Source organism: Aotus nancymaae, unplaced genomic scaffold, assembly GCF_030222135.1.
Source record: "Aotus nancymaae isolate 86718 unplaced genomic scaffold, 86718_ANA_hifiasm-v0.15.2.pri h1tg000072l, whole genome shotgun sequence".
Lineage (NCBI taxonomy): Eukaryota > Metazoa > Chordata > Mammalia > Primates > Aotidae > Aotus > Aotus nancymaae.
In genome coordinates this window covers 15,038,796-15,066,686 of record NW_026988487.1, presented here as the reverse complement: position 1 = coordinate 15,066,686, position 27,891 = coordinate 15,038,796, and the positions used below count along the sequence as shown (strand labels likewise).

At 40.4% G+C, this 27,891-nt stretch overlaps 1 protein-coding gene across 2 annotated transcripts in view; it reads right to left on the bottom strand.

Annotated features, from left to right (window-relative positions):
- Positions 1–27,891, bottom strand: part of TAOK1 (TAO kinase 1) — a 180,113-nt gene that overhangs the window by 19,433 nt on the left and 132,789 nt on the right. For both annotated transcript variants that reach the window (XM_012449312.3, XM_012449313.3), the window contains 5 exons: positions 26,378–26,512; positions 16,568–16,804; positions 13,453–13,581; positions 8,658–8,861; positions 4,256–4,495 (listed from right to left, as the gene is read on the bottom strand). In XM_012449312.3, the coding sequence (XP_012304735.1) occupies positions 4,256–4,495; positions 8,658–8,861; positions 13,453–13,581; positions 16,568–16,804; positions 26,378–26,512 (945 nt within the window). The remainder of the gene's footprint in view (positions 1–4,255; positions 4,496–8,657; positions 8,862–13,452; positions 13,582–16,567; positions 16,805–26,377; positions 26,513–27,891) is intronic.

Below are 27,891 nucleotides of genomic sequence, written 5' to 3'. Positions count from 1 at the left end.
TGATTGGTTGATTCATCATGCAATAAATGGATATGTGACCAAATTTACACATTAAATATACCTTTCTGTATTTTTCACCATCTGAGGCACTAGATTCTAGTAATATGTCTTTATTCTGTGAGTGAGGGGGTCAAGAAATGTCTAGCTAGTAAGAGAAACTCTTAGTTTAGCTATGTTTAGTAGCACTGCTTTTGAGATGTAGTCTGTGTCACAGTGGCATGATTATGGCTCACTGCATCCCTGACCTCCCATGGTCAAGCAATCCTCCTACCTCAGCCTCCCAAGTAGCTGGAATTACAGGTGTGAGGCACCACCACGTCTGGCTGACTTTTTAATTTCTCTTTTCTTTTTTTTTTGTTTTTTGAGATGGGGGGTCTCACTCTGTCACCCAGGCTGGAGTGCAGTGGCATGATCATGGCTCACCACAGCCTCAACCTCCTGGGCTCAAGTAATCCTCTTGCCTTTTAGCCTCCTGAGTAGCTAGGACCACAGTCATGTCATCATGCTTAGCCTCTTTTTTTTTTTTTTTTTTTTTAATAAGAGATGAAGTCTCCCTATGCTACCCTATGGCTGGTAATTTTTTGTAGAGACAGGGTCTCACTATGTTGCTCAGCCTGAGTAGCACCATTTTAAAATATCATTCTTAGGCTGGGTGTGGTGGCTCACACCTGTAATCCTAGCAGTCTGGGAGCCTGAGGCAGATGGATCTCTTGAAGTCAGGCATTCAAGATCAGCCTGGCCAATATGGTGAAATCCCGTCTCTACTAAATATACAAAAATTAGCTGGGTGTGGTGGTGCATGCCTGCAATCCCAGCTACTTGGGAGGCCGAGGCAGGGGAATCGTGTGAAGCTGGGAGGCAGAGGTTGCAGTGAGCACTCCAGCCTGGGTAACAGACTGAAAACAAACAAACAAAAACAAAAAATCATTCATGGTTAACAAAATTGTTCCAAGTGCTTCTAGATAGAAATGAAACAATGAAATTTAGATAGTACCCTTCTGCCTCAGTAAAACAGCATCCTTTCTTTTAAGAGTATTTATTTAATTTTGAGACAGTCTCACCCTGTTGCCAGGCCAGAGTGTAGTGGCGTGATCTCGGCTCACTGAAACCTCTGCCTCCTGGGTTCAAGTGATTCTCCTGCCTCAGCCTCTCAAGTAGCTGAGACTACAGGCGCGTGCCACCACGCCCAGTTAATTTTTGTTTTTAGTAGAGACAGGGTTTCACCATGTTTGCCAGGATGGTCTCGATCTCTAGACCTCGGCCTCGCAAAGTGCTGGGATTACAGGTGTGAGCCACCACGCCTGGCCAAAAGTTTTTTTTTTTTTTTGAGATGAAGTCTTGCTCTGTCGCCCAGGCTAGAGTGCAGCGGGGTGATCCCGGCTCACTGCAACTTCCACCTCTTGGGTTCAAGCGATTCTCCTGCCTCAGCCTCTTGAGTAGCTGTGATAATAGCCTGCCACTACACCCAGCTAATTTTTGTATTTTTAGTAGAGACGGGGTTTCACCATCTTGGCCAGGCTGGTCTCAAACTCCTGACCTTGTGATCCACCCGCCTTGGCCTCCCAAAGTGCTGGGATTACTGGCGTGAGCCACCACACCTGGCCCAAAAGTTTTTCTTTTTAAAACATTGTGCTGGGCTGGGTGCGGTGGCTCACGCCTGTAATCTTAGCACTTTGGGAGGCCAAAGCGAGTGGATCACCTGAGGTCAGGAGTTTGAGACCAGTGGGGCCAACATGGTAAAACCCAGTCTCTACTAAAAATACAAAAATCAGCTGGGTGTGTTTGTGGGTGCCTGTAATCCCAATTACTCTGGAGGCCGAGGCATGAGAATCACTTTAACCTGAGAGGCAGAGGTTGCAGTGAGCCAACATCACAACACTGCACTCCAGTCTAGGTGACAAGAGCAAAACTCCGTTTCAAAACAACACAAACACACTAAACCAAACATTTTGCCAGGAATACTGCAATCATTCCTTGTCCCTGCCTTATGAGAAAAATGAACTCCTTGAAATTTTTTTCTTTAACAAGAGTAAAATTAATGCTTATACTAAGAATAAACTATATCCTTCAATGTGTGACTCAAATGAAAGAGATGAATGCAAGTTACATTTATTTCTACTCATTTTGTGCTGACAAAGCATCATCTGGATGGCAGCTAAAGAAACAGCGGAGTAGGCAGCAGATTTTCACCCGACCCTTTCCATAGAAATAGCACCCCACCCCCACAAATCCTAATCAACATAAATAAAATGTTCAAACTGCAGGCTCCTCTCCTCCATCAAACACAGTTGATGCTATATTGTAAATTCTGGCTCTGTTACTTAAGGAGAAAATTGGAAGAGGCAACAACTACTTAAGTAAATAGAAATGTGATAACTTGGTGTTAAAATGTTCAAGCTAAGTAAACAGATCCACGGAAAATAAGAGTAAAGTGGTGATTTTTCTTTCCTAACAGAAAACTTTTAGCTCACTTGTCATCAGAAAGGCATTTTATTTAAAGTCTCACTATGATAGTGAAGCTTCATTTTCTCCTCACTTTTAATGTACTGAGAGAATCAAGATTACTTTTTATAAGTTTTAAAATGGAAAAGGCTTTAATGACAGGAAACAGAAAGAAACAGTTAAATGTCAAACAACTATCTATCACCCAAGCCTCAGAGAAATGTAGTCATATCAGATTTACGGTATGACTTTCAGTTTGGTTTATTCCTTGGTGCTGTTGGCTTTAAAACCATAATTGATTTTGCTGTCATATTGTTTTAAAAATCTTTTCATGGGAGACTGTCTATTCTGTAGCTAAATGATTATATACCTCTACACTACAAAAACAAATCTAAAAAATCATTATAGTTCCAATTTTTCTAAGCATTAACTAAGGAAGGTTATATTACTAGTCAACGTAATTACTCTGTAAATAATTACCTATTTTGAAGACACAGCAAAGTGAAATTTTACGCACATTCACATGAAAAAAATAAAGCATTTTAACATTGTTTCTATATTTTGTTCAGGAAAGCTTGTTTGAATGGAGTTGGGTGGGCATTGAGAATACTATTGAATGTGTTGTAGCGTCTAGATTTTGACACAGATTGCCTCTGTGAATGAATTTCACTTTACTCCAGCACAGTTATTCAGAGTAAAATCAAGAACCGTTTTATAGTTTAAATATCAAATAGCTTATAAAAAGCCCTTTTTATAAGGGTTGGATAGGGGTATAGGGGAAACTTTAAATAGGAAATACAGTGAAAACTGGGCCTTATTGGATATAAATAAAAGTTTAAAATGTACAGAATAATTGAGGTGCTTATCATCGATGACAGACTATACAGTGGGTGGTTTTATATATTAAGATTCATGTGATTTTACTCCTTCAAATATTTATTACAAGTTGTAAGATTCAAAATTTCAGAACTGTTAACTGTACTTGACTTTGATGGAGGGAGATGGACCAGGTGGCTGGAGGAACAAGCACAGAGAAGAAAACTTTTCTTTCTTTCTAACTGGTAGCTACATAGCTAGAAACTTTTTACTTTATAATGCACTTTAAATTTGTACAAGTCATATTTACAGCAAATTAGGGTTCCAAAATTTTATTACTTGGAACAACAGAGAGAAGCCAAATGGTTAGCTTGTTGACATGTAGAATATAATAGTGGCTTTGGAGATGTGAATTAAAAAAATTTTATTTTTTTTTTGAGACAGGGTCTTGCTCTGTTGACCAGGCTGGAGTGCTGTGGTATGATCTTGGCTCACTGCAACCTCCACCTCTTGGGTTCAAGTGCGTCTCCTGCCTCAGCCCCCAAAGTAGCTGGGACTATAGGCATGCACCGCCGCACCAAACTAATTTTTGTATTTTCAGTAGAGATGGGGTTTCGCCATGTTGGCCAGGCTGGTCTCGAACTCCTGTCCTCAGATGATCGGCTTTTGTTGGCCTCCCAAAGTGCTGAGATTATAGCTGTGAGCCACCATGCCGTGCCCTACCCTTTGGTAAATTTAAAACAAGAAACTTGATTCTTATTTACTAGCATTTCCCATGGTTAAAAATTAGGCCACTTTTTTGGATTCTGATGTGAAATATAGAAGCAAAAGACTGTAGCAACTGGCACTCAACATTAAAATCAACTAAAGATGCTAAAAATTAAAAGAAGCTTACTCAATTTCTTTATGACTAGACATTTGTCTTAAGAATTTTCCTGCTTACATGGATACCTTATCATTCTCTTCCCTGTTGTCACAAAGCTTAAGCTAATCATACCTTCAAACTCTTAGGCTGTTGTCGAACTTCCATGACATGCTTTCGTCTTAGTTCTCGTTCTCTTCGCTTGTTATATTCCAGCTGGTTAGTGAGCTCAGTTTGATGCTGCAATCTGATCAACTCACAGCGCATCTTCTGAATTGTGTTGAGGTGGCGGAACTCCAGTTCTTGCATGGATTCATGCTGTCGAAGTAGCATGGCATGCTCTAAGTCCTTTTGAGTCTGTCTTTTGTTTAACTCCTAATCCATAACACAAAAAAACAAAGGTATAATTTACAGCTGTATAATGCCAGAAAAAAATCCTAAGAAACAGAATAACCAGTAAACAGATGTAACTAACCCAGTGATTCAATTATAGTTGCATAGTAAATATTAGAGTTGTTACTTGTATAAATGGGCATAGTAGCACAAATTTCCTTATCATATTCATTTACTATTTATTCATATTATTTTATTGCCATTAGCTTAAGATATTATTAAATCTATATCAAGAGGTTTAACATTTTTTTGTTAATTTTTAAAAATTTTTATTTTCTTCTGTAGCAAGGATTTGAACATTCTTTTGTTTACTTACTAATTTTATATTTGAAGAGGGCTCCCAAGTTATCCTTTCAATTTCTTCAGAGTATTCTATTCAATTCTTTTTTTTTTTTTTTTTGAGACAGTCTCGCTCCATCACCAGGCGCCAGGCTGGAGTGCAGTGGCGCGATCTTGGCTCACTGCAACCTCCGCCTCCCAGGTTCAAGCAATTATCCTGCCTCAGCCTCCCAAGTAGCTGGGACTACAGGCGAGCGCCACCACGCCCACCTAATTTTTTTTTTGTATTTTTAGTAGAGATGGGGTTTCACCATGTTGGCCAGGATGGTCTCGATCTCTTGACCTTGTGATCCGCCCACCTCGGCCTCTCCAAGTGCTGGGATTACAGTTGTGAGCCACCGCGCCCAGTCTATTCAATTCTTTTACATGCAGTCTACTCTGGTTAGTGCAGTGATTAAGAACATGGACACTAGAGAGCTATACTGCCTGTTTTCTAAATTCTTGCTCTGCTACTTGTGAGTAATAAGCCTCTCGGTTAGTTAAACTAATTGTGCTTCAGTTTCATCATTTCTCAAGTGCATGTAAGATAGCTATTGTACAGATTTAATGTGAAGATGAAATGAGTCAAAAACCAGAAAGTTCTCAGAATAATACATAGCACATGGTACACAATAAATGTTATTCCTTTTAGACCTCACAAGGGTCTAAAAATTTTTTAAATAGATTCTTAAAAAATTTTTGCTTTGCCGGGCGCGGTGGCTCACGCCTGTAATCCCAGCACTTTGGGAGGCCGAGGCGGGTGGATCACGAGGTCAAGAGATCGAGACCATCCTGGTCAACATGGTGAAACCCCGTCTCTACTAAAAATACAAAAAATTAGCTGGGCATGGTGGCGTGTGCCTGTAATCCCAGCTACTCAGGAGGCTGAGGCAGCAGAATTGCCTGAACCCAGGAGGCGGAGGTTGCGGTGAGCCGAGATCGCGCCATTGCACTCCAGCCTGGGTAACGAGAGCGAAACTCCGTCTCAAAAAAAAAAAAAAAAAAAAAAAAAAATTTTTGCTTCATATTGGAAACAAGTAAACACTTAACATCTACAATGTAAAAATCTTGCTCCTTTTGCCTTTGCAAACTCTCTCCCCAGAGGTCAACAGTTTGGTGCATGTGCTTCTCAACCTTCCCCAAGTTTATTCTGATTAGTTTATTATACAAAAACATACAGTTTTAAAAACTGAACAATATATGTTTTAGGCACAAAACTGGCTTTAATTTAATTAATTTAATAATATAACACACACGTATCCAGAATCACATCAGTACATAAAATATTTTTTTTTGAGACCAAGTGTCACTCTGTTGTCCAGGCTGGAGTGCAATGGTGCCATCTTGACTCACTGCAACCTCCGCCTTCTGGGTTCAAGTGATTCTTCTGCCTCAGCCTCCAAAGTAGCTGGGATTACAGGTAAGCACTATCATGCCTGGCTAATTTTTGTATTTCTAGTAAAGATGAGGTTTCACCATGTTGGCCAGGCTGGTCTCAAACTCGTGACCTCAAGTGTTCCACTTGTCTCGGCCTCCTAAAGTTCTGGGATCATAGGCATGAGCCCCTGTACCCAGCCAGATTTTTAATTTTCATTTTTAGAGACAGGGTCTCACTCTGTCACAAAGATTGGAGTACAGTGGCACAATCATACCTCACTGTAGCCAAGAGCTCCTGGGCTCAAGCAATCCTCCTGCCTCAGCCTCCTGAGTAATAGGGACAACAGGTAAGTGCCACCATGTCCAGCCAATTTTTTTTTTCTTTTTTCTTTTTTTTATAAAAAAAGAGATGGGGTCTCGCTACGTTTCCCAGGCTGGAGTGCAGTGGCTATTCACAGGCGTGATCCCACTACTGATCAGCATAGGAGTTTTGACCTGCTCCATTTCCGACCTGGGCCGGTTCACCCCTCCTTAGGCAATCTGGTGGTCCCCCACTCCCAGAAGGTCACCATATTGATGCCAAACTTAGTGCGGATACCCGATCGGCATAGCGCACTATAGCCCAGAACTCCGGGACTCAAGAGATCCTCCAGCCTCAGTCTCCCAATAGCTGCGACTACAGGCACACACCACCGCACCTGGCTCCAGCCAATTTTTAAAAATATTTTTGGGCTGGGTGTGGTGGCTAATGCCTGTAATTCCAGCACTTTGGGAGGCCGAGGCAGGCAAATCACTTGAGGTCAGGAGTTCGAGACCAGCCTGGTCAACATGGTGAAACCCCGTCTCTAGACTAAAAATACAAAAATTAGGCACAGCAAGGTGGATCACGCCTTTTAATCCCAGCACTTTGGGAGGCCGAGGCAGGTGGATCACCTGAGGTCAGGAGTTCGAGACCAGCCTGACCAGCATGGGAGAAACCCGATCTCTAGTAAAAATACAAAATTAGCCAAGTGTGGTGGTGCGTGCCTATAATCCCCGTGACTCAGGAGGCTGAGGCAGGAGAACTGCTTGAACTGAACCCAGGAGGTGGACGTTGTGGTGAGCCAAGATGACACCATTGCGCTCCAGCCTGGGCAACAAGAGCAAAACTCCAACTCAAAAAGAAAAAAAAAAAAAATAGCTGGGCATGGTGGCACATGTCTGTAGTCCCAGCTACTTGGGAGTCCGAGGCAGGAGAATGGCTTGAACCTAAGAGGCGGAGGTTGCCGTGAGCCAAGATCATGCCACTGCACTCGAGCCTGGGCAAAAGAACAAACTCTCTGTCTCAAAAAAATTAAAAAAAAAGATATAAAAAATAAAATCAGTATTTTTCATTTTTCAGTTGTGAATTAGTTAATATTTATTGAATGCCTACTATGAATCAGAAACTGGTAGATTAAAAAAAAAAACTGCATCAATTCTGTGATTTCATACAACTTCCATTCTAGTGAGGGAGTCAGGAACAACTTCCCTACCCTGAAGAAACACATGCTTTTGTGAACACACACATGTTCATGTGAGAAAGAGATGTGCAAAGAACAATATATGTATTTAGTTAGTTGTCTGTTTGAGACAGGGTCTTGCTCTGCAGCCCAGGCTGGAATGCAGTGGTATGATCATGGCTCACTGTAGCCTCAACCTCCTGGGCTCAGGCAATATTCATGCCTCAGTCTCCCAGGTAGTTCGGACTACAGGTGCACACCACTGTACCCAGCTAATTTTTATGTACACATATTTTTTGTAGAGATAGGGATTCGTCATGTTGCCTTGGCTGGTCTCAAGCTCCTAGGATCAAGTGATCTGCCTGTCTTGGCCTCCCAAAGTTTTGGGATTAGTTACCACACCCAGCTGCAAAGAATAATATTTCAAGAAGGAAGAAGAATGTATTAGTTAGTTGGTTAAGGCTGGGCATGGCAGCTCACATCTGTAATCCTAGCACTTCAGGAGGCTGAGGCGGGCAGACCGCATGAGGCCAGGAGTTCAAGACCAGCCTGGCCAACATGGCGAAAGCCTATCCCTCCTAAAAATACAAAAATTAGCTGGGTGTGGTGGTGCACACCTGTAATCCTAGCTACTTGGGAGGCTGAGGCACAAGAATCGCTTAAACCCAGGAGGCAGAGGTCGCAGTGAGCCAAGATGGTGCCACTGCACTCCAGCCTTGGCAACATAGCAAGACTCTGTCTCAAAAAAAAAAAAAAAAAAAGTTCGTGGTTAAGAAAGAGATTCTGAGGAAATGACATCTGAGTAAAGGCATACAGGGAGCAAACAATCCATGTGAATATCTGGGGAAGAATGATTCAGACAGAGGCAAGTATAAGTGCAAAGTCCCTGAGACTAGAATGGGATTGGAATATTTTCAGGAAAGATTGTTTAGATAAAGAATGTAAAATTTCTCATCATTCAGACTTACCTCCCTGACAAGGTCCTGCTCTAAGTTATGACGCCCAAGCAACATTCTTCTCTTGAAGCGACGGCATTCCAGCTCTAGGTATTGCCTCTGACGTCGAAGAAGGTTAGCTTCTTCCTCTGCTTGGAAATGCTGTATATTCTCCTTCTGCTTTGAAAGCCACTCTTGTTTTTCTTTTTTGGGGGTACTCTGGTTTTCATTTAGCTCCTGGCAATATAAAAAACAACTCAGTGAAAAATACACAAAAATAGGGCTGAGCATGGTGGCTCATGCCTGTAATCCCAGCACTATGGGAGTCCAAGGCAGACAGATCACCTGAGGTCAAGAGTTTGAGACCAGCCTGGCAAACATGACGAAACCCCAACTCTACTAAAATACAAAATTAGCTGGGTGTAGTGGTGTGCACCTGTAGTCCCAGCTACTCAGGAGGCTGAGGCAGGAGAATCGCTTGAGCTCAGGAGGCAGAGGTTGCAGTGAGCTGAGATTGCACCACTGCACTCCAGTGACACTATGTCGCAAAAAACAAAAAACACAGGAGTCGAGTGTGGTGGCTCACGCCTGTAATCCCAGCACTTTGGGAGGCCGAGGTGGGTGGATTATCTGAGGTCAGGAGTTCGAGACCAGCATGGCCAACATGGTGAAACCCTGTCTCTATTAAAATACAACAAAAATTAGCTGGGCATGGTGGCAGGCACCTGTAGTCCCAGCTACTTGGGAGGCTGAGGCAGGAGAATCGCTTGAATCCAGGAGGCAGAGGTTGCAGTGAGCTGAGATCACACCACTGCACTCCAGCATGGGCAACAGAGTGAAACTCCATCTCAAAAAAAAAAAAAAGAAAAATCATAAAAATTACCTATGTGGATGCTATCATTTTGTATTGGTAAATTTTAAATAAAAGTTCTTAAGTGTGTTTCTTCTCTAATGCTCAGGCAGGGCAATGACCTCTAGAAGGCAGGTAGTATTTACATCTTTCTTGAGTTACCCACTAAATCGGAAAAGAAAGAGATATGTACACCAGAAAACGTGTAACTTTCATCTCTGCACAGCTACATTCCTGATGGTTCCTAACTTCGACACAATGACTGGTTAATAAAGTAAAACACATCCTTCTTTAAAACCTTCCCAAAAAGAGACAGAAGATAGTGCTTTCAGGTAAAAATCATGCATGAACTAGGGCAAAAATAAAGTTAAACATCTCACTTCTTGGTTTTTGACATCCTTGATTTTTGGTAAAATTATGGAAGGACTCAAACTAGAAATTAAATGGAAAATAAAACCACGGGAGAATAGGGACCTACTTTATGAGTAGTATTTAATTTTCAGGATTAATAACGACCAAACAAATCAAAACTCATGATTTTCTACATTGTTTAAATATCAACTCACAAACTATCTCAATAAAAATGCATTTATATTAAGCAGTGTGAAAAAACTGGTGATATACTCAACGAAGCAAACTCTAGAATTTTTAAGAAAGAATTTTGCTCTGTGACCCAGGCTGGAATGCATTGGCATGAATTCAGCTAACTGCAGCATGGACCTCCCAGGTTTGAGTGATCTTCCCACCTCAGACTACTGAGTAGCTCAGACCATAGGTGTGTGCCACCGTGCCTGGCTAATTTTTTGTTTTTTGTAGAGATAGCGTCTCACCATGTTGCCCAGGCTGGTCTTGAATTCCTAGGCTCAAGCAATCCTCCCACCTCAGCCTCCCATAGTGCTGGGATTAAAAGCATGAGCCACCCACCACTCTGGCCTTGATACTTTTTAGATAAAAAATATACTAGTATTAGCATTCTATGGCCAGGCATGGTGGCTCACATCTGTCTGTAATCCTAGCACTCTGGGAGGCCAAGGTTGGAGGACTGCTTGAGCAAGTTTGAGACCAGTTTGGGGAATATGGCAACACTGTTTCTACAAAAAAATAAATTACAAAATTAGCTGGGTGTGGTGATGTGCATCTGTGGTTCCAACTACTTAGAAGGCTGAGGTGGGACGACTGCTTCAGCCTGGGAGGTCAAGGCTGCAGTGAACAGTGTTTGTGCCACTGTACTCCAGCCTAGGTGACAGAGCAAAACCCTGTTTCAAAAAAACAAAACAAAACAAAAAACCATCAACATTGCTCAGAACGTAAATAGTGCATCTTTCTTAGGTATAGGATCATTTTTCAAGACTACTAGATGACCTCATGGTCTTTCCCTTTAGTTAATAAAATATTCAAACACATACAAATAAAAAGCACATAAATTAGTACTTAAGAGTTTATGTGTATGCACACTATGGAAAGACAGAGGAATAACATGGGCACATGTGTAGAGTATTATAGCTGGTTATCTTTTTCTTTTTGAGACGGAGTCTTGCTTTGAACTCAGGCTGCAGTGCAGTGACACAATCTCAGTTCATTGCAACCTCCACCTCCCAGTTTACAGCAATTATCCTGCCTCACCCTCTTGTGTAGCTGGAATTACAGGTGTGTGCCACCATGCCCAGCCAATTTTTTTTATTTTTTAGTAGAGACAGGGTTTTCGCCATGTTGGGCAGGCTGGTTTTGAACTCCTGACCTCAAGTGATCCACCCTCCTTGGCCTCCCAAAGTGCTGGGGTTACAGGTATGAGTCACTGCACCTGGCCATATCTGGGTTATCTTTTTCAAAATCTTCTGTCAGGGAACTTTCCCCACCAAGACTCTGATATGTCCCTTCCTTTCTACTGAGAATCATTGTTCTAAATGAACACAAATACATATACAAATATCTAGCTTCTAAAAGAAAATGAATTTATTAGTTTGACTATATGGTATATGCCTAAAGGATTATCTAAACTAATCCATAAAGCTAAACTCTCATTTCCCTGGAAAACAGAACAACTGCATTTTGTTGGAGATTTATTTATAGTTGGAAACTCTATTTTACTATTGTTTCAAACTTAAACTTCCAGTATAGAGTTTGACTTTGGAATTATTATTATTGTTATTTATTTATTTATTTTTAAAGACGGAGTTTCATCATGTTGGTCAGTCTGGTCTTGAACTCCCGACCTCAGGCGATCTGCCCGCCTTGGCCTCCAAAGTGCTTGGATTACAGGCGTGAGCCACCATGCCAGCCTTTTATTTATTTATTTATTTATTTATTTTAAAATTTTTATTATTATCATTATTTTTGGCTTTGGAATTATAGTCATGGGAATATATTGCAAGTTATACCCTTTAGTGTTGGAAAAATCTTGTCAATGAAGCTCACTTGGCAGAGTGAGTTTTGTATAGAGCAAGTCTTGGTGCCACCAATATGTACACAAGACGTACATATCTGATTATAAGGTAAATTCCTATACACACAAAAAGCATTAGTATCTAGTAGATTATACTTATTTTATCAAAATCAATCAATGTATCACAGTGTGCTAATTAATTATATGGGGGGACTAAAAATTTCAGTCAGCCTGTAAGACGCAGGGGTAAATTAAAAGACGTATCATTTTTTTGTCCTGATGACTATCTTGAATAATGATCCTCTTTAAGAAGCTGTTGGCTGGGCACAGTGGTTCACACCTGTAATCCCAGCACTATGGGAGGCCAAGGTGGGCGGATCATGAGGTCAATATGGTAAAACCCTACCTCTATTAAAAATACAAAAATTAGCCAGGTGCAGTGAGAGGCGCCTGTAATCCCAGCTACTCAGGAGGCTGAGGCAGGAGAACTGCTTGAACCTGGGCAGCAGAGGTGGCAGTGAGGCAAGATTGCACCACTGCACCCGAGCCTGAGCGACAGAGTGAGAATCCGTCTCAAAAAAAAAAAGGGGGGAGGGCAGCACAAGAGCCAGGCATGGTGGCTCATGCCTGTAATCCCAGCACTTTGGGAGGCTGAGGTGGGTGGATTGCCTGAGGTCAGGAGTTTGAGACTAGCCTGGCTAACATGTTGAAACTCCATCTCTACTAAAAAATATATATAAAAATTAGCCAGGCATGGTGGCGCACACCTGTATCGATGTGGGGGATGGGTTGCAGTGAGCCAAGATTGGCCAAGATCGCGCCACTGCACTCTAGTCTGTTTGACAGAGTAAGACTCTTGTCTCTACAACAAAAAAAGGCAGCACAAGAAAGGGCCAATATGAAACCCTGTAGTCACAAAGAAAGAATCAGCATATTCTACTTTAAAAAAAACTGATAAGCAAATATCCCACTTACTCTTATTCTACATATAAACTGACATAAGAACAATTATAATCTTCTGATCCAAAAGTAAGATATTATTGTTTACTTTTAAAGTAACAAATGTGATTAGGTGCGGTGGCTTATGCCGATAATCCCAGCACTTTAGGAAGCTAAGGTGGGCACATTGCTTGAGCCAGGAGTGTGAGACCAGCTTGGGCAACATGGCAAGACCCTGTCTCTACAAAAAATAAATTTAATAATTAGTCAGGAGTGGTGGTGTGTGCCCTGTGGCCCAGCTACTTGGGAGGCTAAGGCAGGATTGCTTGAGCATGGGAGGTCGAAGCTGCAGTGAGCTATGATCGTGCCACTGCAGTCCAGCCGTGGAACAGAACAAGACTGTCTCAAAAAATACATATAAAAAATAAAAACATAAAAAAAGTATATTTGCAGGAAATGATTCATTTTAGATCTTACTCAACTAAATAACTCAGTTAAGGGTAAGATTATAATCAATGTCATCATTCAAACTAATACCCATTTAGTGGCCACAAACAACAAAAGATAATTTTATCCTAATAGTTCTATGAGTTAATCACCATTGGATATAATTAATAAGCAGATAATTTGCTTGAAAACTTTAATGACATAAGTACCTCTTTAAGCTGCTCTTTTCGAAGTTTGTACTCTCTTTTCTGGGACTCTAGAAAACTATTCAGTTCTTTCTTCTGTTGGGCCTGAATATGTTGCTGAAATTTTTTCTCTTCATTGGACATCACTTTAGCCTATATGAAATTTAAAAAATGAATCAAATTAGTTAAGTAGATAGATTTAAAGCAGCAGTTTAATATACATCACTAAGAATACCTTTTTTCTGTAAGAACGAAAAATCACTAGAGACATCAAAATAAAAGACTGAACCAAATTATAAACGTGTTACTTGTACTTGGCATCCTTATTTGAACTTCATAGAATCAGTAAGATGAAATTCATCTTTGAAATGTTGATCTCTTACAGGGTCAAAAATGTTTTCAACTTTTTATTTAATTTAACAGAAGTATACCCTCCTCCCAACCCTCAATCCCTCAATGAAACAAAACAAATGCTATATTTTATTTCTGATTCTATATGCAATACATGTTCACTGTAGAACATTTACAAAATACAGAAAAACAAGAAAAATCTTACATAATTTTAGTATCCAGAGATAACCAATGTAAACATTTTGGTGCATATCTTTTCTAATGTTTTCTTTTATTATTATCATTTGTGAGACAGAGTCTTGCTCTGTCACCCAGACTGTAGTGCAGTGGCGTGATCTTGGCTCACTGTAACCTCCGTCTCCCAGGTTCAAGTGATTCTCCTGTCTCAGCCTCCCAAGTAGCTGGGACTACAGGGGTGTGTCACCACACCTGGCTAATTTTTTGTATTTTCAGTAGAGACGAGGTTTCACCATGTTGGCCAGGCTGGTCTCAAACTCCTGACCTCAGGTGATCCACTGCACCCAGCCTCTAATTTTTTCTATAAATGTACATGTCTCAAATATATGTGTGTGTGTATGTTTGTGTGTATGTATATGTATATATGCATGTATAGAATTAAGTAGGCATGGTTGGCTCATGCCTGTAATCCCAACACTTTGGGAAGCTGAGGCAGGAGGATCACCTGAGCCCAGGAGTTCAAGACCAGCTGGGTAACATGGCGAGTCCCTGTCTCAAAAAATATGTTACAGAGTTTCACTGTCACCCAGGCTGGAGTGCAATGGTACAATCATGGCTCACTGCAACCGCCTCCTGGAGTCAAGTGGTCCTCCTACCTCAGCCTCCCAAGTAGTGGAACTACAGGCCTATGCCACTATGCTCAGCTAATTTTTAAATTTTTTTGTGGAAACAGAGTCTTCCTATGTTGCCCAGGCTAGTCTTGAACTCCTGGGCTCAAGTAATCTTCTCACCTTGGCCTCCCAAAGTCGTGGGATTACAGGTGTGAGCCACGTGCCCATCTTGGTTATATACTTTTAAAACAAATTTGTAATCACATTGCACATCTGCTTCAGAAATTGTTTTCCCAAATATGTTAGTATTGTCTCTTCCTAAGCTATTAAAAATAATATCAGCCAGGTGTGGTGGCTCATGCCTTTAATCCCAGCACTTTGGGAGGCCAAAGCAGGCGGGTCACCTGACGTCAGGGGTTTGAGACCAGCCTGATCAACATGGTAAAACCCCATCTCTACTAAAATAAAAATAATACAAAAATCAGATAGGCATGGTGGCACACACCTATAGTCCCAGCTACTTGGGAGGCTGAGGAATAATCATTTAAACTTGGAAGGTGGAGGTTGCAGTGAGCCGAGATTGCGCCACTGCACTTCAGCCTGGGGAACAGAGGGAGACTCCATCTCAAAAAAAAAAAATCCAACGTCCAGAGGATTTTAAATATCTATACATTGTTTTATCAAATTATTTCAAAATTAAATATTTATTTCTACCATACATTTTTTTTTTTTTTTTTGAGACGGAGTTTCACTCTTGTTACCCAGGCTGGAGTGCAATGGCGCGATCTCGGCTCACCGCAACCTCTGCCTCCTGGGTTCAAGCAATTCTCCTGCCTCAGCCTCCTGAATAGCTGGGACTACAGGCGTGCACTACTATGCCCAGCTAATTTTTGTATTTTTTAGTAGAGACAAGGTTTCACCTTGTTGACCAGGATGGTCTCGATCTCTTGACCTCATGATCCACCCGCCTCGGCCTCCCAAAGTGCTGGGATTATAGGTGTGAGCCACCATGCCCAGCCTATTTCTACCATAAATTATTTTGCCGAAGTCCCTACTACTATGAGAATGATTCCTTTTTTGTGAAAAGGGAGAACAGGGCAGCTATGGTAAATAATGCCTCACTGCAGACTACCTGGACATATTTTAATGGCATGTTGTGAATTTACTGAGAAGTCTACATTTTACTTGACAAACATGGCTATCAAAAAAGTGAAAACAATGGAACACCAAAAACATTAGAAGAAAAGGTTTCACATAACAAAAATCCTAAAAAAATAAACTTTTATCATGTAAAATGATGACAACTATTTGTCAATAATCAAATGAAACTCAATCTTAATCTGAATCTTTCATAATTTATAATCTCCAACATTGTCTCTATATATTACAGTAATCTTCAATCATTCTGTTATTAAAATGCTGACAGAAATTCAAGGGTGGTTTCCAAAAAATACAAAAAAGAGAATAATGACTTTTTGAGAACTAAATCACCTAATGATAGATTTAGCAAACTCCTCAGATAACCAGGAAATGAAAAGCTTAAAATAACTGAGTAACTTATCTACTGTGACACTATAAAACTATCAGGAATCAGGAAATGATTCCATATTTTATTAGTTCCCTGACCTAGTACTTGATAGTAAAACACATCAATTTTTCACACTCAAAATTTTGTTGACTATTACAAAAACTATAAAATGGACTACTACAATGAATAATTAGTTTTAGGACTGATTTGTTTTAAATGATGCACACACAAAATTAGTGAGAGAAAAAACACACAGGTGCCACCTTTTTTTGTGGTATCAATTTACAGAAAGCTTATTTTTTTTTTTTTTTTTTTTTACAGAAAGCTTTATATAAATCACATAAATGCTTCTCCTTTTCCCCAACTTACTTGGTTCCTGGGAACAGATACTCTAACATCAAACTGCCATGTTGGTTAATTCTGAGACATTCAAAACCTAAAATAAGCAAATTAGTAATACTGAATAAGCCACCTCTTTCTCCATAGCAGCCTGATGTTTCTTGATAAGTTTCTCCATTTCTGCAGCAAAATTGTTACGCTGAGTTTCAAGATCTTTATCTAATCTGAGGCGATGTTCATCCATCTCAGCCTTTAGCTTATTTTCCAGAGTCATCAGTTGCTTTTGATGTTGTCGCCTCATTCGCTTATAGCCAGACATTTGTTCTCTAAGCTCAGAGTCCTGCTCATGTTCTTGCATTTGCCTTGTTACCTAGACATACAAATAATGGAAGGAAAAGAAGAAAATAAAACATTCTTCTTCAAAAAACATTTTAGACAATTCTACATTGACTACAATAGTGTAAAATATCCCAATATTAGCAGATTCCAAGGAAATTTCCAACAAGTCTTTTAAAGAAATAGACTGGTTCTAACATTTATATGAAAATATAAAAGAAAAAAAATAAATAAATAAAAGAAAATATAAAAGAACCTAGAATAGCCAAAACAATCTTAAGAAAAAAAAAACAGTTGAAGGACATGCACTATAGTAATCAAGACAATGTGATACTGCCTTTAAGATAGGCTAAGTAGATCAATGACATAGAATAAAAACTAGAAACAGATCCACATATGTTCAATTGATTTTTCTACCAAGAAAGTCAAGTTAATTCAGAGGATAGTGTTCTTAAGAAATCCTGCTGAAACAATTGGTTCTTTACATAGAAAAAAACCAAATAAACCTTGACTCCCTATATCACTCATGTCATATACAAAAATTAATTTGAGAAGGATCATTTGACCTAAATATAAAACCCAGAATCAGAAAGGAGAAACACAAAATAGCTTTATAATCTTAAAGTAAGCAAATACTTCTTGGGCAGGACACAAAAAACACTGACCACAAAGAAAAAAGGAAAAAAAAACCCTCAATTTTAAAATCAGGATAAAATATGCATAACATAAAATTAATCACTTGAAAATGAACAATTCAGTATGTTTGGTATATTTACCATGCCATGCAACTATCAGCTTTATCTAGTTATGAAGCATGTTTATCACCTCAGAAGAAAATCCCATACCTGTTAAGCAGTTGCCCGCCCTTCATTCTCCCCTCCTGGTAACCATCAGTCTGCTTTTTGTCTCTATAGATTTACCTTTTCTGCATATTTCACATAAGTAGTATCATATAATATATGAGTTTTTATGTCTGGTTCTTTCACTTAGCATATTTTTGAAGTGTATCCATGTTGTAGCATGTAACAGTATTTCATTTCCTTTTATCGCTGAATAAAATTCCACTGTATGTATATAGCACTATTTGTTTATCCACTCATTCACTGATGGACATTTGTGTTGTTTCTGTCTTTTGGCTACTGTGAAAACTGCTGCTGTGAATATGTGTATACATGCCCTTGTCTGAGTACCTGTTTTCAATTCCTTTAAAAAATGTTATTAATATGTTTTGATTGACAGATCATAATTGTATACATTTATGGAGTACATGTGATATACTGATATATGTATTCAATGTATTAAATCAATCTAATTAAATATCCATCACTTTCCTTCTGCATCATTTTTTATGGTGAGACATTTGAGATTTACTTTTAGTTATTTCAAAATAGTCAATATATTATTGTTGACTATAGTCAGCTGGCTGTGCAAAAGATCTCAAAACCTATTCCTCCTATCTTTCTGAAACTTCGTACACTTTGATCTACAACTCCCCATTTCTCTCCCTCCCTAACCTCTGGTAACCATCATTCTACTCTACCTCTGTTCTATGAGTTCAATTTTATTTTTTAAGATTCCACATAAAATCAAGATCATGTAGTCATCTGTCTTTCTGTGCTTGCCTTATTTCACTTAGCATAATCCTCGAGATTCAACCATGTTCTTGCAAATGACAGGATTTTCCCCCTTTTAAGGGCTAAATGGTATTCCATTGTATATATATGCTACATTTTCTTTATCCATTCTTCCACTGATAGACACTTAGGTTGATTCCATGACTTAGCTATTGTAAATAATGCTGCAATGAACATGGGAGTGCAGAAATCTCCTCAACATACTAATTTCTGTTACTTTGAATATATACCCAGAAGTGGAATTACTGGATCATATGGTAGTTCTATTTTTAGTTTTTTTTTTTTTTTTTTTAAAGACAGGGTTTCACCATGTTGGTGAGGCTGGTCTTGAACTCCCGACCTCAGGTGATCTGCCCACCTTGGCCTCCAAAGTGCTTGGATTACAGGCATGAACCACCATGCCCAGCCTGATCTATTTTTAGTTTTTTGAGGAACCTCCATACCATTTTCCCAAATGGCTATACTAATTAAGTTTATCACCAACAATGTATAAGAGTTTCCTTTTGCCAACACTTGCTATCTTTCATTTCGTTGATAACATTTTCAATTCCTTTTCAAAGACAGGGTTGCTCTGTTGCCCATGCTGCAGTGTAGTGGCATGATCTCAGCTCACTGCAGTCTCTGCCTCCCAGGTTCAAGTGATTCTCCCACTTCAGCCTCCTGAGTAGCAGGGACTACAGGCATGCAGCACCACATTCAGCTAATTTTTTGTATTTTTAGTAGAGACAGGGTTTCACCATGTTGACCAGGCAGGTCTCAAACTCCTGATTTCAAGTGATCTGCCCACCTCGGCCTCCCAAAGTGCTGAGATTACAGGTGTGAGCCACTGTACCTGGCCATATTTTCAATTCTTTTTTTTTTTTTTTTTTTGAGACATAGTTTCACTCTTGTGGCCCAGGCTGGAGTGCAGTGGTGCAATCTCAGCTCACTGCAACCTCTGCCTCCCAGGTTCAAGCAATTCTCCTACCTCAGCCTCCCGAGTAGCTGGGCCACCACACCTGGCTAATTTTTTGTATTTTTAGTAGAGTCGGGGTTTCACTGTGTTGGCCAGGATGATCTTGATCTCCTGACCTCATGATCTGCCCGCCTCGGCCTCCCAAAGTGCTAGGATTACTGGTGTGAGCCACCTCACCCAGCCTATTTTCAATACATTTGGGTATATATCTAGGAGTAATATTGCTGAGTCTTACGGTAATTCTATGTTTATTTTTTCAAGGAATCACTATTTTCTACAGTGGATTAACCATTTTACCTTCTTCTACCAGCCATGCACAAGAGTTACAATGTCCCCACATGCTAACACCTGTTATTTTCTGCTTCTTAACACCCATCCTAGTGTTAAGTGGTGCCTCATTGTGATTTTGTTTTGCATTTCCCTAATGACTAAGGATGCTGAGCATCTTTTCATGTGCTTATTGTCCACTCATAAAACTTCTTGGGAGGCCAGGCACGGTGGCTCATGCCTGTAATCCTAGCACTTTGGGAGGCCAAGGAGGGTGGATTGCCTGAGCTCAGGAATTCCAGAGCAGTCTGACAACATGGTGAAACCCCGTCTCTACTAAAATACAAAAACTTAGCCGGGCGTGGCAATGTGCACCTGTAGTCCCAACTACTCGGGAGGCCGAGGCAGGAGAATCACTTGAACCTGGGAGGCTGAGGTTGTGGTGAGCCAAGGAGCCAAGATCATACCACTGCACTCCAGCCTGGGGGACAGAGCGAGACTCCATCTCAAAAAAAAGAAAAAGGAAAAAAAAAAAAAACAAAAAAAAAAATTTCTTGGGAGTAATAGTTGTTCAAGTCCTTTGGCCACTTTTTAATTGGTTGTTTAAACTAGATTAATTTTTCTAAATTATTTTGTTGTGGTAAAATACACATAAAATTCACCATCTTAATCATTTTTAAGTTTACAGTTCAGTAGTATTGAAGCATTCATATTGTTGCGCAACCATCAATTCCAACCATCTCCAGAGTTCTTTTCTTTTTTTTTTTTTTAAACACCTTTTTTCTGAACACCTTTACTTAGGTCTAATCTCATATTTGTACCATTTCTTCAAATTTACTTTGAAAAAAGAGCTTCACTGTGTGTTGTTGTCATACACATTCTCCTACCCAACCATGGACCTCTTTCTTCCACTCAAGGTGTACTTCATCTAATTTTTTAAGCACTTTTTGGAGGAGGTGGAGTAGCTCATAGTTCCTTTAATCTTGCAAAAATGAAACTCAGTATCCATTAAACAGTAACTCTCCATTCCCTACTCCCATGATTCCTTGGCAGTCACCATTCTACCTTCCATCTCTATAAATCTGACTTTAGCTATTGGGAATAATGCTGTTTTTAACACATGTACAAATATCTCCCGGAGAACCTGCTCTCAATTCTTTTGTGTATGTACCCAAAAGTAGAATTGCTGGATCACATGGTAACTCTATTTTCAATTTTTTGAGACCTGCCATATTCTGTCCATAGCATCCATACCATTTCTCATTCCCACCAACAGCAGAAGGGTTCTAATTTCTCCACATCCTCAACAAAACCTATTTTCTGGTTTTTTTGACAGTAGCCATCTTAATGGGTGTGGAGAGGTATGCCATAGTTGTGAGATGCATTTCTGTAATGATCAGTGATGCTGAACATCTTTTTATGTGTTTGTTGGCCATCTGTATATGTTCTTTGGAGAAATATCTATTTAAGTCCTTTGTCCATTTTTTTTTTCTTTTTTAGACGAAGTTTCACTCTTGTTGCCCTGGATAGAGTGCAATGGCTCGATCTTGGCTCAGCGCAACCCCCACCTCCCAGGTTCAAGCGATTCTCCTGTCTCAGCCTCTGGAGTAGCTGGGATGGGGTTTCTCCATATTGGTCAGGCTCAGGCTGGTCTCGAACTCCTGACCTCAGGCGATCCACCTGCCTTGGCCTCCCAAAGTGCTGGGATTACATGAGTGATCCACCGCACCCAGCCCCTTTGTCCATTTTTTAATTGGATTTCAAATTTGATTTTTAAGTGCTTAAATTTATAGTTTAAATTTAAAAGTTTAAAAAAAATTTTAATTTTGCAGCAAGACAATGGTAAGAGAATAGTAAAAGAAGGAATAGGCAAATTACAGATGGAGAAAAAATATTTGCAAGCTACATGAGATGCACTATCTGATTATGTACTGTCCTGACTACACGAAAAAAATCCTCCAGGCTGGGTGTGGTGGCTCACGCCTGTAATCTGAGCACTCTGGAGGCCAAGGTGGGTGGATTATCTGAGGTCGGGAGTTCAAGACCAGCCTGACCAACATGGTGAAATCCCATCTTTAAAAAAAAAAAAAAAAAAAATCCTCCAAATCAGTATTAGAAGCCAAATAAATGAACACTCAACCAAATGAAAAATGGCATAAGACTTAAAGAGATACTTGATTAAAGAAGATATGGACAGACAATAAGCATATAAAACGCTGCTTATTATGTCAACATCTTTAGTCAAAGGAAAATGCAAAGTAAAACCACAGCACATTCCATTTCACACCTACCAGAATGGTTAAAATAAAAGACTGACAACATCCAAGGTTGGAGCGGATATGGACCAACTGAAACTCTTTACTCACTGCTAATAAGCTTGTGAAATCATACAATCATTTTGGAAAACTGACAATTTCTTATAACATTAAACATACATATACTCTACAATTCAGCACTTCTAAACCTAGGTGGTCCCAGAAAAGAAATTCAAACATCAGTTCACATAAAGACTTAGTCACAGATGTTTATAGCAGCCTTATATGTAATAGCTCCAAATGTGAAACAAACCAAATGTTCATTAAGAGAAGATAGATAAACAAATTGTATATTGACACAATGGAAAACTACAGCAATAAAAAAGAACGAACTTTGATCCATACAACATGGATGAATGTTGGGCCATTCATCTGGGCCTGGTGGCTCATGCCTGTAATCCCAGCTCTTTGGGAGGCCAAGGTGGGTGGATCGCTTCAACCCAGGGGTTAGAGATCAGCCTGGGCAACATGGTGAAACCCTGTCTCAACAAAAAATTCACCAGGCATGGTGGTGCATGCCTGTCGTACCAGTTATTAGGGAGGCTGAAGTGGGAGGATCACCTGAGCAGGGGTGGTGGGGGCAGATAAGGCTGCAGAGAGCCGTGATCATGCCACTGTACTCCAGTCTCGTGATGGCATGAGACACTATCTCAAAAACAAAAAACAAAGCATTAACCTAAGCAAAGCCAGGTACATTCTATGTGATTTCACTCACAGGAACTCCAAGAACATTCAAACCATGGTTAAGAAACAGAGGTGATGGTCATAGGAGTGAGGAGTTTACTAAAAAGGAGTGTAAAGAGAATTTTCTGGGGTGATAGCAATTTGACACATAGTTGGCCCTCTGTATGGTGGGTTCTGCATCTGTAGATTCAACCAAACTCAGAAAATACTGGGGAAAAAAAGAGAACTGTATACTGAATACATACAGACTTCTTTTCCTTGACATTATTCCTTAAAAAATACAGTATAGGCCAAGCACAGTGGCTCAGGCCTATAACCCCAGCACTTTGGAAGGCAGAGGCGGGTGGATCATGAGGTCAGGAGATCAAGACCAGCCAGGCTAACATGGTGAAACCCAGTATCTACTAAAACTACAAAAAATTAGCCGGGCCTGGTGGCACGCACCTGTAATCTCAGCTACTCAGGAGGCTGAGGCAGGAAAATTGCTTGAACCCTGGAGGTGGAGGCTGAAGTGAGCTGAGATTGCGCCACTGCACTCCAGCCTGGGTGACAGAGCGAGACTCTGTCCTGAACAAAAAAAGACCCGGCCGGGTGTGGTGGCTCATGCCTGTAATCCAAGCACTTTGGAGGCCAAGGCGGGCGGATCACTTGAGTTCGGGAGTTCAAGAACAGCCTGACTAACATGGTGAAACCGCGTATTTAAAAAAAAAAAAAAGACCCAAAAAACCCCCAAAACAGTATAACAATTATTTACATAGACTATACATTGTGTAATCTAGAGAAGATTTAAACTATATGGGAGGATGGGCATAGGTTATATGCAGATACTACACCATTTTTCTTTTTGAGATGGAGTCTCATTCTGTCGCCTAGGCTGGAGTGCAGTGGCGGGGTCTCAGCTCATTGCAACCTCTGCCTCCTGGGTTGAAGCAACTCTCCTGCCTTGGCCTCCCGAGTAGGTGGGATTATAGGCATCTGCCACCACACCTGGCTAATTTTTGTATTTTCAGTAGAGACAGGGGTTTTGCCATGGTGGCCAGGCTGGTCTTGAACTCCTGACCTCAAATGATCTACCCAACTTGACCTTTCAAAGTGCTGGGATTACAGGTGTGAGCCACTGTGCCCAGCTCACCATTTTATTTAAGGGACTTGGGTGTCTGCTGATTTGGTGATTTGTGGAGGGTCCTGAAACCAACCCCCAGCAGATACTGACAGATAACTGTACCTTATTTCAGATGGTTAAGGCAGGTGTATAGAATTGTAAAAACTCTTCAAATTGAATACCTAAGATCTGTGCATTTTATTGTATGAAAAAAATACAAGGCAGAAGAAGGTAGACTAAGTTATGGTATATAGCACTCATAAAGAATAATATAGCTACATTTATTTGTATAAAAAAAGACTTATGCTTTGAATTATTATTATTATTTTTTTTGAGACGGAATCTAGCTCTGTCGCCAGGCACTCTGAGTGCAGTGGCAAGATCTTGGCTCACTGCAACCTCCGTCTCCCCTGTTCAAATGATTCTCCTGCCTCAGCCTCCCAAGTAGCTGGGACTACAGGCACGTGCCACCATGCCCGACTAATTTTTTTTTTTTTTGTATTTTTTATTTGAGAAGGGGTTTCACCATGTTGGCCAGGATGGTCTTGATCTCTTGACCGCGTGATCCACCTGCCTTGGCTTCCCAAAGTGCTGGGATTATAGGCATGAGTCAACGCGTCCAGCCTGCTCTGAATATTTTAAGTAAAATAAATGAAACTATTGGCTTTACAAACATAATTTTTGTTTTTAAAAGACAGTCTTACTCTGTTGCCCAGGGTGGAGTGTAGTGGCACAATCTCGGCTCACTGCAACCTCAACCTCCTGGGTTCAAGCAATTCTTCTACCTCAGCCTTGCGAGTAGCTGCGATTACAGGCATGTGCCACCACGCCCAGCAAATTTTTTTGTATTTTTAGTAGAGACGGGGTTTCACCATATTGGCCAGGCTGATCTCGAACTCCTGACCTTGTGATCTGCCTTCCTCGGCCTCCCCAAAGTGACTTAACAAGAGGTTTTCCTTTGAGCTGGTCCTTCTCTACATATTTATCAAAACAGTTATGCAAAAATTAAGCAATCTTTACCACTTGCTCTGTTCAAAGTGTTATTTACATGTTGGAGAAATGCTGCAGAAGAGTGGGAATAACCTGACTTATGGTAAGGTACTAAGTTCCTGACCCCATATGTCATATAGATTCATGAACTACAGCATAGGATTTGTAACATCTGCTTATTACATAGTTGAGAAGTCAGATAGCTCTCATATCTTTTTTTTCCCATTATATTTCCTTTTTTTTTTGGATACATTGTCTTACTCTGTCACCCAGGCTGGAGTGCAATGGTGCTATCTCGGCTCACTGCAACTTCCACCTCCCAGGGATTACAGGTGCCTGCCACCATGCCCAGCTAATTTTTGGATTTTTAGTAAAGATGGAGTTTCACCATGTTGGCCAGGTTGGTCTCGAAACCTGACCTCAGGTGATCCACCCACCTCAGCCTCCCAAAGTGCTGGGATTACAGGTGTGAGCCACCATGCCTGGCCTCTTTTCTTTTTTATGACAGGGTCTGGCTCTGTCACCCAGGCTGGAGTGCAGTGGCGTGATCTTGGCTCATGGCAAGCTCCATCTCTTGGGCTCAATCAATCCTGATTCAGTCTCCCAAGTATACGGGACTACAGACACATGCCACCACACCGAGCTGAAATTTTTTTTTTTTTTTTTTTTATGAGATGGGGTCTTCCTCTGTCGCCCAGACTGGAGTGCAGTGGCACAATCTCAGCTCCCCGAAACCTCCGCTGGGTTCAAGCAATTCTCCAGTCTCAGCCTCCTGAATAACTAGGATTACAGGTGCACACCACCGTGCCCAGCTAATTTTTCTATTTTTAGCAGAGATGGGGTTTTGCCATGTTGGTCAGGCTGGTCTTGAACTCCTGACCTCAAGTGATCCACCTACTTCTGCCTCCCAAAGTGCTGAGATTACAGATATAAGCTACCGCACCTGGCCGGAATTTTGTATTTTTTGTAGAGATGGGGTTTCATCATATTGTCCAGGCTGGTCTCAAACTCGTGAGCTCAAGTGATACGACCACACCCAGCCTTTCAATTTTGTTGTATCCTTAATCATGCTCTGGTCTTACTTATCTGATTAGGATTTAAGTACTCCATTATGGCATCCTGGTAATGAACAAATAATCCATATTTATTATTTGTAAAATCAGAATGACATTTAGAGTATATCAAATTGTACTGCTTGCCATTTCCAATATTCTCCTTTTTCTGGTTAGCCTCACACAATATATTTCCTTATTGTCCATTCTTCTTATATGGAAATATCATTCATTTCTCCTCTCCCTGCTATGCCTAAATCCTACTAATTTTAAATACTCAAACTATCTATTTCATAAATACTTCATTTATGCTCCTAATCAAAAGTTATCTGAATTTGTTTAGTACCTTGTACCTTGTAATTAACTTAAGTATTTAAGATACTCTAACATACTAGTTTTTTATACACATGTCATGAAGACATTATTAGTTTAACATTTCTCAGATTTCTTTGTATAACATCTTTCTCATAATAGGCACTTAAATATTGAATGAATATTTCGCAAAATAAAACCCAAATGCAAAAAACAAGACACAGCTATACTTGAGTCTGTATTGCCAAGGTCCTACATGAAAAATATATTTATCTCTAATTCGGGGAAGTACATACCAGTGATGCTGTCCGTATAGTAGCAAAGTGTTCTCGATTACGATAGTGCGATTTGTGACGAGACACTTGGGGTGGAGATTGTGGATCTGATGTTCTTGTTCTAGGATCTCCTTCTTCTCTGTAATTTTCTTCCTCCTAGGCAAAAAAAGAGACAATACTATGTAAGGTGAACAGTTTGTTTGAACCTTTATGGAAATTAAAGTTTAAAGACAACTTGATCAATAAAACTCAAAGACATAATTTTAAAAAGCAAAAAAAAGTAGAAACGCTGTTTTTCTTTTCTTTTCAGAAATAGGATCTCACTGTGTCACCCAGATTGGAGTACAGTGGCGTGACCATAGCTCACTGTAGCTTCAACCACCCAGGCTCAAATGATCTGCCCACCTCAGACTTCTGAGTAGCTAGAATTATAGGCATGGGCCGTAAGGCCAGGCTAATTTTATGTTTTTAGAAACAAGGTCTCCCTATGTTACCTAGGCTGGTCTAGTACTCCTGGGCTCAAGTGATCTGCCCTCCTTGGCCTTCCAAAGTGCTGGGATTACAAGTGCGAGTCAATGCACTGAGCTTTATTTTCAATACAATTAGAATTAGAATAAATTTTTTGTACAGTGTATAAAATAGTACACAGACTCAAGAGAAGGAAATGCACAGGACTAGAGTGACTGATTAGCTCACCACATCCTCAAATTTCTGGGCTCAAGTGATCCTTCTGCCTCAGCCTCCCAGGTAGCTGGGACCACAGGCATGCCCTACTATGCCCAGCTAACTTTTGTATTTTTTGTAGAGATGGCGTTTTGCCATGTTGCCCAGGATGGTCTTGAACTACTGGGTTCCAGCAATCTGCCTGCCTTGGCCTCCCAAAGTGTTGGGATTACTGTGCCTGGCACATGACTAGATTATATGCAAAATTGAAAAGCTTTAATGTAAGTTGAAAACAAAGATGGTGAAACATGTAGCCAATATAGTCAATGTTTTAAATAGGAGTAGTAGAAAATAAATTGCTCAAAGGCTCTTTGGTTTTGGAAGCAATGGAGCTACCTTTAATGATACTTCTGCCATCTGTCCAAAATAAGCAAAAACAAAAACAGTTGTAAAAAACTTAAGGACTGATATCTTTCCTTGAACTCAATTCGTTAGCTGAAAAGAAAGAACATTAGTTAAGTAGCAACCAATTAATTATGGGAACAAACTTTTTTTTTGAGACAGGGCCTCATTTTGTTGCCCAGACTGCAGTGCAGTGGTAGGATCAAGGCTCACTGCAGTCTTGATCTCCAAGGCTCAACTGATCCTCCACTACTCACTGGGACTCCAGTACTCACCCTCTTCAGAAGCTGGGGCCACAGGCATATGCCAAACCTGGCAATTTTTTTTTTTTTTTTGAGGTGGAGTCTCGCTCTGTCACCAGGCTGAGTGTAGTGGCGGGATCTGGGCTCACTGCAACCTCCGCTTCCTGGTTCAAGTGATTCTTCTACCTTAGCCTCCCAAGTAGCTGGGACTACAAGTGCACACCACCA